Genomic DNA, 17,316 nt, shown 5'->3' with positions numbered 1-17,316 from the left:
GTAGGATCAAAAGAACCTTGGGATTGAATGTTTCAGGAAAAGATGACAATAACAGTAAAGGAAAGAGAAAAAAATACAATCAGATTAACAAATAAAAAGGTATACATTGATTATATTTTCATGTTTAAATTATTTCCCTTTCTCCCTTCCTTATAAGTTGTTGCAACAAATAAAAAAAAACTGTTTGCTATTTTTTTTCCAATTCAAATTAACTTTAGAGCCTAATTTAAAAAGAATTTACTCATTCTATAAATAACTTTTAGAAAATCAAAGTGTTCAATAATATTGACCATATTTCATAATTTCTGAAACAGAATAACCATTTTACTTTGTTACAGTAAATTCTAAGTTAAATTCACTATATTTACAAAAATGGTGATATTTATACTGTTTTACTTATAGTTTCACAATAATTGAATTATTTAATTTTGTTCTTAATAAATGGTTGAACATACATGCTACAACGCTTGCTCCAATTGAGATACACAGTCAAATAAGGTTAAATATGGAATACAAATTGTTTCTGTTCTCTATTCATCACATCAAAATATTATTAATAGTGTTATATAATAATAATTTAATCTCAATAAACATTAATATAATAATCACACAATTGAAATTATGCAGTAAAAAGAAAAAAACACAGTAGAATAAGAATAATTTCTCTCTTCCACCACTGAAACCATAAAAACTGAAAATAGAATAGATCAAATATCTTCTGCTTCTCCAAGTAATTTCTAAATTTATTATCTATGCATGTTACAGTTAGGTATTAAACTGTTATTTTGGAAGGTAAGTTTATTCCATGTTTCCTTATAAGATTTATGTTCAACATCTCTATGAGAGACCGATGTTTTAACGAATTAATTTTGATTGAATAATAATAATAACAAATAAAGAATAATGTATATTTTAATGTTATAATATCATAATTTTATAATACATGTTTAATAAACCATTTTTAGATGAGATACTGTGTCGTTCATATCCTCTTTGAAGCAATGAATAATTCATTTAAATAGCAAGAGAAATGATACTTAGACACAAAAATTTTACATTTATTTGATATTATCTTTCTTTATTTTTTACATTTTTTCTTTACTAAAAATACAAAATTTTACTCTTTTATTCTTTTATAACCGTTTTAGGTTTATAATTTGTATCAAATGAATATAAATATATGTTACCCTACCATTATTTCAATACCAATGGTCATAAAATAGTAAAATAATACACATTTATATTTATTTAACACATGTTATAAGAGTAAAATTGTGAGACCCTAGATAATTAACACTGCAACTTAAGTCAAATCAAATTTAAAAGCATTAAAACCTACCTGTAGTGCAGTCCACGTCACTGCTCAGGCAATTTAAAACCCACTTACATACTCTCTGCATGCACTGAAAAACGCACGCACACACACTGACACACGCCTGCCAAGTGTCATTTTAGAACCTTCGTAAATCTGTAGTGGGGGAACAGGTGGCAGTATGAGGGTGTATGACCGTTTGACGTGGGGGAGAAAATGATTTCTCTGAAAACCACTTCCTCTCACTCTCTGCATTCACCTTCTTCCTCACGAAACTCAACCCTTCATCTTCTCCAACTTCTCTCTAGAACTCCCAACTTCTTTCTACTGTAAATCTCACGCCTCTCCTCCGATCACATTTCAGAACCGTAGGAACGTTCCCGGAGACGCGGACGTTATTTTGGACCGAACAGAATTAGAATCTAAGCTGGTAAGTCCTCTTCTCTAGTAGTTCGTCCATTAGGGTTTCATGCGAAACCAAGTTCTGGGTTCATGCATGGATTATATCTGAGTCATCTCTGATTTTGGTGTTTAGATCAAGTGAAAGTGTTTAGTAAAACTGAGGGTAGAACGCTGTTAGAGGATGCACCATACCCTTGCTTTAGGACGTTCGCATACTGATCCGGGTAAGGGAAGCTTATATATTTAATTTATACTTGCATGTTGTATGATTTGATTTGGATGTATGAAAAGTATGCCGATTTAGCTGTTATGAACGATCATTGATATTGAATATGTTTTCTGTTGTTTGAAATGCATGTTGATTTGGATACGTATGAAAGGTGTATGATTATAGTATAGTTTGATTTATTAATATAATGAAATCTGTATAGTATGAGAATTGATAATGGATATGAATTTTCAAAGTAGGAATCACATGAGAAAGGTTGAGTTAACTTAGTTGAAAATCTGGATATGATAATTTCCCTATGATAAATTACGATCGTTATCGTACGGTCTTATACCGTTCGGTTTCCCTAAAAATGACTTAGAGTAGGATTCTTTCATTTGGGAAGAATTCGGTTTTTGAACGAGCGTCCTTATTCGAATTACTATGTTTGAGCGTTCGGCTCAGCATAGAGATGTCGTACACCTTAAATTGAATAAAACTGAAATAAGTAACGTTCGGTCTTATACCGAACGTTCGTCCTAAATAGCGCTCGGTCTTATACCAAGCGTTCGTCCTAAATAGCGCTCGGTCTTATACCAAGCGTTCGTCCTAAATAGCGCTCGGTCTTATACCAAGCGTTCGTCATAATTGATGCTCGGTCATCTACCTAGCGTTCGTCATAATCGGTGCTCGGTCACATACCAAGCGCTCGTAATATTGAATAACCACTTGGATAAAACAGCGTTCGTTCAAGTATTAAAATATTCATCTTCTTACGTTCGTTCAAATACTAGTATCGGTCTTTCATATGCAAACTTCTTCAAAGAAAATTTCTAAGTATTATTGACCATCCTTCTTATATTAAATCTGGTCCAAGATCTTTATTATGAAATTTTTCTAAGTATCAGTACACCTTCAATTGAGTCAGTTCATTTAACTGACCAAATAGATAGTCACGTTCGTCCATCCAGTGCCTTATTTGGACGTTCGTCCTAATCCTTCAAAGGACGGAACGTTTGTCTTTTTATACTCTTAAATCTAAAGATGAGAATGATGATAATTTATAAGAAATTACAGTGTGAACACTATATTAAATGATTATACGATTATGGAATTTGAACGAGCGTTCCAAGGAGGAACGTCTCAGATATGTTAAATATTAAATTTGGTAAAGTATGACTGTGGATAAGTTAGGACTCGCTGTCCATCCTGATGTTCCGTGATACTCATCTTCATGTAGAGGAGGGTAGTCATGTGTGGGAACGGCAGGAGGTCCTTAGTCCATAAGTTAACATGGGCGACGTAAGAACGGACTAACCTCGAGTGGCAGCTGTTGAGTGTATCCCAGTTACTACACCACTCGGGTGCAAGGACGCTTGTAACTACACAGATTCATACAGTCCGAACGGTCTGTCTTATATATATATATTTCTATGTTATTCTATGTTAAGTTACTTGCTGTATGTGTGAATTGAAATGTTAAAATGTATGTGTTGATTTTATGAATTAAATTATATAAGTTTACCCTTTCGTTTTTCCTTGTGTTGTCTACTGTTATGTACGTTCGTCCTGTCCTTGCAATGATCATCCGTGTGGATGTGAGCAGAAGGCGAGGCCACTCTGGAAAACGTCATTGAAGAAGAAAATCTTGTCGAGGTGGAAGTCAAGGCCGAGCCCTAGAGCGCTCGTTAATGATAGGAGTGTAGATGATTAGCTTTTATTTTAACGTTCGGTTCATTATTTTGTAAAACCGTTCGTTCTAGAATCACCCTGTTTCCGTTTCGTGCACGTTAATTCTGTATTCAAGCCGTTCGGCTTTTAAACTCATTTTATTAATGGAAAGACTGCATTGATTTACTGTTAATTGTAATTAATTCTGGATTATGGTAATTACTGTATTTTGGGATGTTACAAAAATGGTCATTAAAAAGTAAATTTTGGTCATTAAAAAGTAAATTTTTGTATAATGTGTCAAAATATCATTTCTAATATCAATACCATGCTTCAAAAACGCTAGTATGAAAATTTGAATATTATTACTGAATCAACAACTGTACAACAATTAGAAATCTTAAGACAAGTTTAAGTGGAAGTTCATCATGATATACATACACGTACAATTACGAACTCCAGCAATCAGATAACTTGAAACCAACATGCACTTTCACTTCTTTGTTGTTTCATGTTGTTTACCTCTATGTTGTCTGTAGCCACTGCTTCTTGAGCTATGATCACTCCTCCCAGTTTGATGATGACGATGGCTTCCCACCCCTGCAACAGTTTTTTCACTAGAATCCTGAAGTTCCTCCAATGCTCTCACCACTTCATCCATTTTTGGTCTAAATCTTGGCTCCACAGAGAGGCATTGAATGGCAAGGTTGGCTACTTTCATGGCTTCGCGCGTCGAGTATTGGCCTTCGATGCGAGCATCCATGACTTGGAAGATCCTGCGTTTGTTGCTGAGGTATGGTTTGGCCCATTCAATTAAATTGTGCTCCCCACTTGGCCTGTTGCTGTCAAGGGCACGTTTGCCAGACATGATTTCAAGCAGAACAACCCCAAAACTGTAGACATCACTCTTCTTTGTCAAGTGACCTTCACAAAAACACAAGAGCAAGGTCTCAACTTTGATTCTATTTAAACACTTCAAGAGACTTCAAATGTAGTGTTTCATCATGCATGACGTTATAGTGTAATTATGACACTACCTCCAATCCAAAACCTTACAACAATAGGTTTCTGGATCTTTTTATTTATATGTTATTTATCTTTCTCATTTATGCTCGATGTAAAAACTCAAACTTACACTTGAACTCCAGACATAGCATTGAGACCTCAAAATAATAATAGTAACAGATTCAACTTTGATACTTCAAAACACTTTGAATACTTTGAAATAATAATTGAGTTCCTGGCATACTTATGTGAGATGGTATTCGTCAGACAATTTATGGACACTTAGAAGTCACAAAACTTCTACCTGCAGTTTGAATACTTCAAAATGACAAGAACTGGAGTCAACACTAATCCTTAAAAGAACTTTGAATACTTCAAAATAATAATCATGTTAATGTCATAGTTGTTTGTGAGAATTTATGGACATTTTGACTGCATTTTATAATTTTATTCACTTGTTTTAAACTTCTATAGTAACACAGATGAGATTATCTGTAGATGTATTATGCAATTCTACTGAGCTTAGAATGACACATGCTCATCTTTAAATCAGTTCTATCATTTAAGATTTGAGCTTTATCAATTAATACTATTAGTATTGCATACTGGTCGCATTGTGTACTATGCTTTTAAAATTTGCTATGTGGCCATATCACATCATATCCACATAACCATGAGCTATACCTTATTCATGCCTTTTAGTCACAGAAGTCTTTGTGTTTGTGAAAGTGAATGGATTGTACAGTGTATCTTTGGGAGATGTCTGAATTTCAGTTAGCATAGCAAAATGCCCTAGTCAATTTCACCCTGCTATGTTTGTAAACAAGTTAACTGCTTTTAGGACATGACTTGCACTAAACTTTTGATGGTATATCATTTTCTAACGAGTTTACCAAAAATTCTAAGAGCCTTGAAGCATAGAACCTCTAGGCCCAAATTCTAATTCAGTAGTAATATGAAAGATGTGATTGGGAAATGAAATGTGCTGCAGTGTGAGATTGTTGCTTACTAATGAAGGGTGAAAAAGAAGCTTAAAAGCTCCACCATAGTTTGAAACAGAACAAATAAGGGGGTTTCTTCTTTCTGGTAATTATTACATGATTGGTGCAGAATAATTTAGAAGACATGATTATATTATATCTAAAGAAGTTTGTATGACCAATTAAAGTGCTCATAAACTGAGTACTCAACAAATGAGGTACCTGTGGCAATATATTCAGGAGCAGCATAGCCATAAGTGCCCATTACCCTTGTAGAGACATGGCTTTCATCACCTGCTGGTCCATCCTTTGCCAAGCCAAAATCAGAAAGTTTTGCATTGTAATTCTGTCATCAACAAAAAGGAATGTTAGAAAATAGTGTGTTATGATTAGTAAAATATAAGTTCAATGAGATTGGCTTACCGAATCAAGTAAGATATTAGAAGCTTTGAAGTCTCGATATATCACTTTTGCTTCATCGCTATGAAGATATGCAAGACCCTTAGCAGCATCAAGAGCAACCTTCATTCGGATGTTCCAAGAAAGTGGTTGAAAGTAAGAACCTCCTGTTCCAAAAAGAGCACATTATTGAGAGACTGAGATGTTTAAGGAAATAAACAATGTCACACATTGGATAAACAATGGATAACTTACTCCTAAATAAATGATTATCCAAACTTCCCTTTGTCAAAAACTCATACACCAAAAGCCTTTGGTGATCCTCTAAGCAGTAACCAATCAGTTTCACAAGATTAGGATGATGCAGCTGCCCCAGGTAGTTGATTTCTGTCTATAGCACAAGGCTAATTAATTACAAACAAAGAAAATCATCCAAAATACTAATGTTTGCTACATGTATCCAATAAAGGAATTCCTCAAAGACAAAGAAAAACCCATCGAAACTAATTTTGGCATTTCCCAGAGCATTAAAACTGCATCTTAAATTCTGAGGATTCAAGCAAAGTTCCAAATTGTAAACAAGCCCTACTAAGTGACACTCACCAACCATTCACTGTGTCCCTGCAGACCTTCTTGGTTAAGCATCTTCACAGCAATGACCAATCCAGTCCCTGGTCTAACTGGTGCAAGTGATTGCTCATCAATCCACCCCTTAAAAACACGACCAAACCCCCCTTCACCCACCACACTATCTGGACGAAAGTTCCTTGTAGCAGTTTTTAGCTGAACAAAGGTGAAGCTTTTCATATTTGAGGACTTCAAGATCTCACCCTCTGTCCTTGGTGTTGGAGGCACGGAGGGAGTGGAGATCTTGCCGCTTAAGCCATCCTCTTCTGTGTTACCATCCTTTGAGCTCAAACCTGCCCATTTCAAAAGAAAAACAAAGTTCACTTTTCAGACCATAAAATAAGCATTTTAAACTATAGTAACAAATCAAGCTTAGGCTTGAATAGAAATATCACGATCAGGGTTACATAGAGAAGACAACAACTTTCCTACCAATTATACATTGCAATGTTTGGTTAGAGCATTAAAACATCCGACACTTCAAAAATTACATGACTTATTTCACAAAGCACGCCAAGGGTTGAAGATTTTCAATTCTAATTCTCGCCCTGGGTTTCGTCTTAACAACTGAAAAAGGCAAGTTAAATCGAAGACAGTGGGAAAATCCTGACACGAGGATTGACTCATTCAATGTTCCAATCCAAACTAAATAAATCAAAAATTCAATTTTTTACTGTTTCCAAAATCTTTTGCAAGAAGCCAACAATAGGGTTCCACTTATTATTTATCTTCATCATAAACTCTTGCACCTTCACCAAATCCTACACGACAGCAAAAAGCTACCAAGCAAGCACAAAAAACCAATTAAAGCAAGTCACCCTCGTGTTGCGATCAGTGAATCATACTTCGAAAGCACAAAAAAGTCCAAAAATAGCTTTCCTCTTCCACGCATGAATCTGCCAAAACTAACATAACATCCATGTTTCAAGTACCCAAAAACCGTATTTTATCAGAAAGAACAGCAAAAACACAAACGCAGCAGTTAGTTAAGTCATTCAAACTCTAGGAATTTAAACAAGCTGATCAATCTAAAAAGTTAAAGCAAAAGGGGGCAGAGAAGAGTGAAAACAACACATGCAAGAATGTTTATTACCGTTGCGTGGAGGGCTCTCAGCTTTGATTTGGGCACTGAAGCAGCACCCCATGAAGAGAGAACTGAAGAAAATATTCCAGAACTGAAGAAAATATTCCATAACAACTTCTTCCATCCAAAACTTACACTTAGACAGCTTGGCATACAATATTCTCTCTCAATATTCCAAGCACTGCACTAAAGTTGACCTTCATGCTCACATGGAGGAGGTAAACCAGAAACTTCTTCAGGAAAACATCTAAGAAGTCGTTCACCACTACGAGGTTTAGACTTTGACTCTCCTGCGCCGCATGATCTGAAATTTGAGTAGCTTCTATATGTGATAATACTAAGAAGCAACTAGCACCTTCCAGGAGGTCTTGTCTCAAGACGTCGATCGACAACGACAATTATTCGTCTTCATCAGGAAACAACATCTCCTTATTACCGCAGTCAACCAGGATGCGATCGGTAGATAACCAATCTATTTCCAAGATTACTTCTAATCTTGGCAAAGATAAACAGACAAGGTTTACCTTGAATCGACGTCCCTCTACAACAATCGCACACACAGAATACATCCTGATTAACCCTGATGTTGGTGTAGACACCACCAGATCAACGCCTAACTCTTCTACAGACATACCCAACTTTTCAACACATGCCTTAGCTCTGAAGGAGTGTGCTGTCCCCGAATTAAAAAGCACAACACAAGGCACACCAAGAAGTAAACAAATGCAGATGATGAGGTTACCTGAGCTGACTGCCTCTGACCCTACCAGGGCGTACACTCTGCCCATTGTCGGAGGTCTGCCACCTTCCCTTGGTGAAGGCAAATTAGTCTTCTGTGCTTGAGAACCTAATCCTACTGCAGAAGTACACTCATCGGCAAAGTGCCCCTCTTTCCCGCACTTGAAACACTTCACTGCTCTTCTTCCCATAGGGCAGTTGCTCGGATAATGAGGTCCTCCACATTTAAAACATTTAACGGTGCCGGATGGCCCGGCTGATCCTGACTGCACAGATGGTTGATAGGATGAACCCTTAGACCCAGAAGAAAAGGATGGTCTAGCATACGGGGTCTTCTTGGTGCTAAACCCACCACGAGATCCAGATGATCCCCCATTCCTAGCAGGCTGACTCTGCTGTCCTTCAGATTCCCCCTTCGTCTTATTGCCGAACACTATGCTATCTGGACGGACGCTACGAACGAACGCTATTTTCTAATCACCAGGCCGAACACAATTAGGACGGACGTTAAAGATCAAGCATAATCAGGCCGAACGCTACAAAACGAGCACCATATTAGATTGAGCACTATTTGACCTAACGCCAAAACCGAGCGTCATTGAACACTATTCGGCCGAACGTTCAAGATGGAAACCTAAGAATACCAATTCAAGACTGAACACTCAAGATGAAAGAAACACTATTAAACCGGACACCATTAGGACGAACGTTTGGACTATTGATCGAACACCTAGGACTATGTCGAACACCTAAAGAAGTTGGACGATCGTCTACACTCCTGACCGAATCAACACTTAACCGAACAGTAATAAATCATAGACTGACCGAACGGTACTAAATCCGATTCTTAACTGAACGGTTCTAAACATTCCAGGCCGAACAGTAACAGTTCGATACTTAACAGAAAACTATTCAATCAAATATCAACCGAACAGTATAAAATAAACCTCGACCGAGCAACACAAATTACCACCTAACCGAACGGTACCAAAATCATGATTTAACCTATTCTAACAACTGAACGCTATTATCACTTAATACACGATCAGGGCCGAACGCTGATATCACTAGCGCAGGACGAACGTTTACGCTCGCTATCTGAGAGTACAAGACCGAACGCTCGTTCTATTTTTGGCCGACCACTGTTGGTCGAGCACTATACGGACGTGCGCTCGACAGCCAACCAGTATTTGGTCGAGCACTGTTAGGACGAACGTTAAAACCCGAACATCATATTCAATTAAACACTATTGGGCCGAACGCTATGATCGTGTACTTACTATTTGGACGAACGCTTGAGATCAAATAAGACGAAACCGAACACTATCATGTTGAATATTGTTTGGACGAACGTCTAATATATTATTGACTTTTAGCCAGAGAGAAACGCTGAGGTTCGTAGAACATAAGACCGAACGCTCCAATATTTTGGCCGAACGTGTGCCCCCTCCACTTCAACCGAACGTGCAGCTGCTCCCTTTCCCACTTTCCTTCAAACGTGCAGCCCTTCCCCACCACTTTAATTAAAAAGGACGCTCGGTCCTTACAAGAGTCACACTAAGTGAAAATTTTTTATGTTAAACCTATCTAAAATCATGTTGAAATAGGTATTTTGAGAAAGTTTATCTCAAGATTTTTTTTTACGTTTTTATAATTTTCTAATTGTTCCAAAATTTATAAATTGAATTAATTAATTTAAAATAGTCATTCACAGGAAATCATTAACTAAAATGAATTTAATACTTAATAGAAAATACTAATCAAATAAAAACAGAATTAATTTTTTCATATAGATATTTTATCTATAACTTTTGTGAAAATTTTCTTAATCGTATTTACAAACACATTAGAGATAATTTTATAAACATAACCTACCAAAGAAAATGAGCCTATACTCCTTCAATTTGTTGGTGTCTTATTTACTTTGGGAAATAATAGTGATTAATGAATTAATATCCTAAACTTTTACTCCCTCACACTCTTTCACTGTATCATAAATTTCTCTTTCTTTTTTTGTAAAATCATATCTTAATATAAGATCATATGATACTCATGAGGATTAACTACCTCTCACACATGAATTCTTCATATAAGAGATTAGCAGCTACTTGTAATATAAATCCCTTAAGACGCAATATTTGTAGATTTTGTTTTTCTTATATATATATATATATATATATATATATATATATATATATATATATATATATATATATATATATATATATATATATATATATATATATATATATATATATCATTCATTTTTTATTTTATTTTTACAAACTTTCAGCTTATACTTGGATTTTTAATGTGTTATTCTGTTTTCTTATTTTATTGAAATATCTTACCATGAACCAAATTGGATTACTATCATATATCCTTTAATTTTTTATTTCTTTTTATAATATTTTCTTAAAACAAACATGAGAAATATACATTAAAACGAACAAAATTATTATCACATGAAGGCATTAACTCCATTTCTTAATAGTTAACAGAAGGATAAAATTGACACAAATTTAAATAATTTTGAACATATTAAAAACACTTTAAAAAAAAAGCTGAGTTTTTTATGAGTACTTATGAATGATTTTTTTTAAAAAAAAATAGGATAGTATATTGGCCTTTAAAATGCTATCCCTGTGATACATCCAAGGGTTGAAATTAATGGTGGATAGAGAGAGGTTTGGTAGATTATCAGTAGAGATTCTCTGCAGCAACATAAACAGCGAAACAGGGGTTTTGGTTAGGGTTACGTTCTTGCAAATCGCAAATCGCAAGGAAGAGAAGGAACAGTGAAATTCTGCATTCACATTCAATTAGGTTTTTCTTTTCGTTATCGGAAATGGCTCGAAACGAGGAGAAGGCGCAGTCGATGCTGAACCGCTTCATCACGATGAAGGCGGAGGAGAAGAAGAAGCCGAAGGAACGCCGTCCGTTCCTTGCTTCGGAGTGCCGCGACCTGTCGGAGGCCGACAAGTGGCGCCAGCAGATCATGCGCGAGATCGGGCGGAAGGTGGCGGAGATTCAGAACGAGGGTCTGGGCGAACACCGCCTGCGTGACCTCAACGACGAGATCAACAAGCTCATTCGGGAGAAGTCTCATTGGGAGCGACGAATCGTGGAGCTCGGCGGGCCCAATTACGCCAAGCACTCGGCCAAAATGACGGACCTCGACGGCAACATTGTTGACGTTCCCAACCCGGGCGGGCGCGGCCCCGGTTACCGATACTTCGGCGCGGCGAAGAAGCTTCCCGGCGTCAAGGAGCTCTTCGAGAAGCCCCCGGAGCTCCGCAAGCGGCGCACGCGGTATGACATTTATAAGCGGATTGATGCGAGTTATTACGGTTACCGTGATGACGAGGATGGCGTACTGGAACGGCTGGAGGGCCCAGCGGAGGATGCGATGCGGCGGGAGGCGGCAGAGGAGTGGAGGAGATTGGATGAAGTGAGGAGGGAGGCGAGGAAGGGGGTGAAAAGTGGGGAGGTGGCAGAGGTGTCGGCGGTGGCTAGGGAGATGCTGAGGGAGGAGGAGGAGGTGGTGGAGGAGAGGCAAAGAGAGAAAGAGGAGGAGAAGGAGAAGAGGGAGTTTATTGTGCACGTGCTTCTGCCGGATGAGAAGGAGATTGAGAGGAGGGTGCTGGAGAAGAAGAAGATGGAGCTGTTGAATAAGTATGTGAGTGAGGGGCTTATGGAGGAGCAGACCGAGGCCAAGGACATGCTCAATATTCAGCGTTAGCGGGGACTGTGCCAATATTTTAAAATGCTGTTGTAGTTGTAGCTCTGGAGCGGGAAATTGCAGATAGATTTGATTGTGGACAAATGCGCAATGGTGGTGATGACTTCAAAAATCTTGCCCAAAATTGTGGTTAGTAAACTGCATTTTGGTTTAATCTTTTTATCTTGTGGCTTGAGTTGTGGTTCGTAAACTTCATTCTATACCATGAAGGTCAAAATAGAGTAATTGCTACGTTATTGTTATCATTCCTTTTCTAGATTCATTACCTGCACTGTCACTGTTTGTATATTACCATTCCCAGCTCAAATTAAAGATATGAAAGCATTTTGGAGTGGATGATTCATAAATTAGGGAATGCTTCAGCAGTTGGAAACCAAGAATATAAATATGTAATATCAGGGTGTTTCTCTATCAAATAGAAAATACTAGCTTAAAGTTGCACTTAAAGTATTTAATGTACACAATTTTCCAATCAGCAATATGAAAAGTAATTCAGGAAAGATAGAAAGATATTCTGTTATGTGCTTTAATACCTGGCTGTAAGATTTAAAGCTCTTAATAGAGCCACTGATAATGCTGCAATCTGCAATTTAAAAAAAAAAATACTTGCCCTTGTAAATGTTCTGCAAGGCACTAAGCAATTATATAAAGTATACAAGATAACAGAATCAACCCAGTCACCCTCAAGAAACTTTATTTTACTACTGATTTAGGTTAGTGAATAATAATCAGATGAAGACCATCATCAGATCCTTTTTTCAAGTAATGAAAGAATTAGTAGTAACATATCCTGCACTTTCAAGTTCCGACCTTAGAACTAGAGCATTTGTTATATGCCTGGGTAATCATATGACAGAGAATGGAAGCTTTATTAAAAGACAAACTCAAAATCTTTGAAGCATATTAGCAAAAATGCTATTAAAAATGAACCGGGCCAAACTTGCATCCAAAAGCCGGCTCAAGGAACAAGCATTATCGAAGCCTTATAAAATGTATAGACCATATTCTTAATCAATATGGGTTATCTTAAGCACACAACCCCTCAAGATTGGACATCTAGAGCCTAAATTTTGCGGAGCTGAACATCTACAGATAGCCCAACATTGATATCAAAGAGGCTTACATACCATATTAGAGAACAACACAACTAAGCATAACTCGCTCCCAAAATACTACATTGGGAGAGCAGGACTGCACAAGTCCTATAAGCAGTATCTAGCCATATTCCTATGCAGTTTGAGACATCTTAAAAAAGGCCATAATAAAAGTAGATGTACCTCTTCAGGACTGCCCTCATGTAATTCTAAAGCTGATGTCAAACCAAAGCATGGTGAAGTTTCTCGACTCGTACAGTTTTTAACATGGAAATTATTGTGGAACTGCATGTGTTTCACACAAGGAATCAAACAAGATATAACAAGTGATATAGCATGGATTTACATAAAACAGCACATTAAATGTAACCAAATAGTATATATCCTTCTTTGAATTCCTCTGACCGTGATATGCTCTCAAGGCATCAAAAAGTGGGCCATAGCTCTCTCCCAAACATTTTCTGGACTTGTATATCTTTCACATGGATAAGAAGCCAATAGATAAGAACCGTGAGTTGCACTTCCTTTAACAACGTGGCCCCCTCTTCTCCATTTGATTTAATTCCAAGCATGGCCGTGACTCCACTTTCTTTAATAATTTTAGCACTTCATTTTGGAGCTTCTTTTGCTTGGTGTTTTCCATCCAACACATCCAATGCTTGCTGCAAAAATAAATGAATGGCCGTGGAATGTGTTCCAATTTGCTACGTGAATTTAGCTATCAAGTGGGCCAATATTTCACTTCAAATTTTCCATTTCAACACACAAAATAAATCAATGCATTAGCTTCTTCCAATTGTCCTAAAATGTAATTCAAAATTTTCCTGCAATCATTAATGAAAATAATAAGCTCAGATAATTCAAATTGATTAAAATAAGAATTTCCAATCAAATTAAGCACAATTAACAAAAATGGAAAAATACCGGACATTTAAGAACAATTCCCTGATTAATTCTAGTACAATAAACTAAATGGAGTGAATAAAATATCGACTCATCAACCATATTCCACAAGCTTTTCATTGGGTTCAGATAAGCCTTGTCTATTGCGAGGCTATTGGCCTTTCTCCATGAGAAAGCCAATTTCATTGCTTACGTGAATCCAAAAAGAGCCCTTCGACTTTGTGGTAAGAATTATATACTTTTGGTGCGGGGACGTTGGTCGCAGTCAAGAAGTTCATACATAAAGGGGAGGGAAGATAGAAATGAATATAAATATAATAACTGGTTGATAGCGAGTGAAATCAAAGAGTATAGTCAGCTAAAAATTAGAGGGGCTGAACATGATACGATGAGGACCCTTCAATTAAAAAAGTGAGAAAAAGAAAGTGGCAGTGGTGAATTTATAGTGAAAATGTGCGGTGGATTGGTACGGTGAAGAGTATGTCTTGAGTTTTAAGTGCATGATCACGAATTGCGCATTCCTCTACGTTTTACACTAATTCAATCGAAACATGTATTAAGTTATATCCAACCTACTTGCTTACCAAAACTCAAGCCACAAGATAAAAAGATTAAACCAAAATGCAGTTTACGAACCACAATTTTGGACAAGATTTTTGAAGTCATCACCACCTTTGCGCATTTGTCCACAATCAAATCTATTTGCAATTTCCCGCTTCAGAGCTACAACTACAACAGCATTTTAAAATATTGGCACAGTCCCCGCTAACGCTGAATATTGAGCATGTCCTTGGCCTCGGTCTGCTCCTCCATAAGCCCCTCACTCACATACTTATTCAACAACTCCATCTTCTTCTTCTCCAGCACCCTCCTTTCAATCTCCTTCTCATCCGGCAGCGGCACGTGCACAATAAACTCCCTCTTCTCCTTCTCCTCCTCTTTCTCTCTTTGCCTCTCCTTCTCCACCACCTCCTCCTCCTCCCTCAGCATCTCCCTAGCCACCGCCGACACCTCTGCCACCTCCCCACTTTTCACCCCCTTCCTCGCCTCCCTCCTCACTTCATGCAATCTCCTCCACTCCTCTGCCGCCTCTCGCCGCATCGCATCCTCCGCTGGGCCCTCCAGCCGCTCCAGCATGCCATCCTCGTCATCACGGTAACCGTAATAACTGGCATCAATCTGCTTATAAATGTCATACCGCGTGCGCCGCTTGCGGAGCTCCGGGGGCTTCTCGAAGAGCTCCTTGACGCCAGGAAGCTTCTTCACCGCGTCGAAGTATCAGTAACCGGGGTCGTGCCTGCCCAGATTGGGAACGTCAACAATGTTGCCGTTGAGGTCCGTCATTTTGGCCGAGTGCTTGGCATAATTGGGCCCGCTGATGAATCATTATTTTCTTCAGGGAATTGTGCTTAATTGTCTAGTATTTTTCCGTTTTTGCTAATTGTGCTTAATTTGATTAGAAATTCTTATTTTAATTAATATTGAATTATCTGAGCTAATTATGTGCATTAGTAATTGCAGTAGTAATTGCAGAGAAAATTTTGGAAATACAAATTTGGACATTTGGAAGAATATTCAATTACACAGAGTTATTTAATTGGAAGAAGCTATGCATTAATTTACTTTGTGTTTGAAAAGGAAAAAATGAAAATAAGATGTTTAGTTCACGAAGTTCTAAGAGGTTTCGGTCATCAATGTCATGTCCAAGAGCAGCGTGATTGTGTGTGTATGATTATGTAAGCACGGTTTCTTTCATCCAAAACAAATTTTACACAGAGTTGGAATCAGCCGTGCAAAGGATGGCTAGAAGAATATGTTTTTAGTTTTGCTAGAGAATCTTTGTACTTGGAGCATTGGAAGACATGGAGTTGGTTTAAGTCAAATTCATAAGAAGATGGGGTGCTTTTCGCGGATAAAAAGAGAGAATGAAAGAAGAAGTGGATGGTGATGTCATCCAGCAAGCAACAGGGCTACCACTTAGAAAAGAAAATATTATTCTTAAATTGAAAAGTCTGCCAATGGGTCATTTAGAAGAGGGTCACGGACAGCACATGCACTACCGAATTCTTTTTATCCAGAGGCCTTCATCCCCATAAAGATTGGTGAATCTCAGACAGCAGCAAAAGCTCTTGGTTATCACGGCCTCCAAAGACAAAATAGAAAAATCTTTTATTCTTTTTGGAAGGAAGTGGAGACACCAAATTAAAGAATGGGGCCACCACTTTGAAGGTCACGTTCACGGGACTCCACAATGCTAAGTGTCATTGCTGAAAATGTGAATTAGAAATGAGAGATGTACATGGATGGTGGGGATTCTCGGTTCTTCATTGCAGCAGCAGTCCAGCCACGTAGAGAAGTTTCACTCACGGCCTTGGTCTTGGAAGAAGAACACCTTGCAGCTTGGACGGAAGATGGCAGCAGCAACACCAGCCACCACTCCACGCATGCAGCTTTGTCACGTCCATGAAAAGAGAGTACAACAGCTGGTTCAGAGAAGCAAGGGAAGAAGCACATCCAGCTGCCACCGAGAGGAAGATCTTCATCCAGCAGCAAACTTGTTCCAGCAAGAAGAAGAACTCACGGCCTCCACGGTCCAGAAGAGAAAGAAGGTGTCACGGTGCAGCAAAGTGAAAGGAGAAGATGAGAGCAGCTGCCACTTGCAATTGTTATGGAGAATGAAGGTGCTGCATGATGATAAATGGAGCAAAAGACAGCAGCTTAGAGCTGGAGTAGCCACCACCGAGAAAAATTCTTCACCTTCTTGTTGATAACACACACATCTTGGGAAAGCTCTCGGTCACACACCAAAGGAGGCCAGCAAGACACGTCCAGCAGAGGGGAAGCGAGAAAGCTTTGTCACGGCTGGCTGGAGCAGAGGCACTCACGGTCTTCACGTCCAAACTCCACCCGTCCAGCACATTGGCAGCAGCTCACACCCAGCACACACGTGAAAGAAGAAGGAATGGAGAAGAGAGCCCACTGGAATGGTATTGAAGATGAAGACAAGGTTAGTTGGTAAAATGGAGGGCCCTCACCTTCTTTTCCCACGTCCAAGGAGTACAATTTGCTGATGAAGAAATTAATGCAAAGAGACAAAATGAATAGCGTAAAAGTCTCAAAGCTGGAAGCCACTTGTCCAAAATTTAGGCTA

The 17,316-nt window shown here is 38.1% G+C and overlaps 3 protein-coding genes and 1 pseudogene across 3 annotated transcripts; 1 reads left to right on the top strand and 3 right to left on the bottom strand.

Annotated features, from left to right (window-relative positions):
• Positions 1–3,939: 3,939 nt before the first annotated feature.
• Positions 3,940–7,853, bottom strand: LOC108322736 (receptor-like cytoplasmic kinase 176). The gene is made up of 6 exons (XM_052869726.1): positions 7,698–7,853; positions 6,581–6,897; positions 6,233–6,368; positions 6,002–6,144; positions 5,801–5,924; positions 3,940–4,517 (listed from the first exon to the last, which is right to left on the bottom strand). The coding sequence occupies exons 1-6, from the start codon at positions 7,810–7,812 to the stop codon at positions 4,087–4,089; spliced, it is 1,266 nt and encodes a 421-aa protein (XP_052725686.1). The 5' UTR covers positions 7,813–7,853; the 3' UTR covers positions 3,940–4,086.
• A 233-nt stretch (positions 7,854–8,086) lies between these two features.
• LOC128194372 (uncharacterized) lies at positions 8,087–9,025 on the bottom strand. The gene is made up of 2 exons (XM_052869955.1): positions 8,978–9,025; positions 8,087–8,899 (listed from the first exon to the last, which is right to left on the bottom strand). Exons 1-2 carry the CDS (start codon positions 9,023–9,025, stop codon positions 8,087–8,089), a joined length of 861 nt encoding a protein of 286 aa, XP_052725915.1.
• A 2,066-nt stretch (positions 9,026–11,091) lies between these two features.
• Positions 11,092–12,504, top strand: LOC108334597 (uncharacterized). Its single transcript, XM_017570462.2, has one exon. The coding sequence runs from the start codon at positions 11,275–11,277 to the stop codon at positions 12,166–12,168; it is 894 nt and encodes a 297-aa protein (XP_017425951.2). The 5' UTR covers positions 11,092–11,274; the 3' UTR covers positions 12,169–12,504.
• A 2,189-nt stretch (positions 12,505–14,693) lies between these two features.
• LOC108334829 (uncharacterized) lies at positions 14,694–16,679 on the bottom strand (annotated as a pseudogene).
• Positions 16,680–17,316: the final 637 nt, after the last annotated feature.

The sequence above is a fragment of the Vigna angularis genome, chromosome 10 (genome assembly GCF_016808095.1).
Source record: "Vigna angularis cultivar LongXiaoDou No.4 chromosome 10, ASM1680809v1, whole genome shotgun sequence".
NCBI lineage: Eukaryota > Viridiplantae > Streptophyta > Magnoliopsida > Fabales > Fabaceae > Vigna > Vigna angularis.
This window is presented reverse-complemented; position numbering and strand designations above follow the sequence as displayed.

Excerpts from the sequence above, each read along its gene's own strand:
- LOC108322736 (XM_052869726.1), bottom strand. The coding sequence starts at position 7,812 with ATGGAAGAAGTTGTTATGGAATATTTTCTTCAGTTCTGGAATATTTTC. Across the intron at positions 6,898-7,697 it reads TGAGAGCCCTCCACGCAACG|GTTTGAGCTCAAAGGATGGT; the intron begins GTAATAAACATT and ends TGAAATGGGCAG. Across the intron at positions 4,518-5,800 it reads TCCTGAATATATTGCCACAG|GTCACTTGACAAAGAAGAGT; the intron begins GTACCTCATTTG and ends GTTTTTGTGAAG.
- LOC128194372 (XM_052869955.1), bottom strand. The coding sequence starts at position 9,025 with ATGACGCTCGGTTTTGGCGTTAGGTCAAATAGTGCTCAATCTAATATG. Across the intron at positions 8,900-8,977 it reads ATAGTGCTCAATCTAATATG|AAAATAGCGTTCGTTCGTAG; the intron begins GTGCTCGTTTTG and ends CCTGGTGATTAG.
- LOC108334597 (XM_017570462.2), top strand. The coding sequence starts at position 11,275 with ATGGCTCGAAACGAGGAGAAGGCGCAGTCGATGCTGAACCGCTTCATC.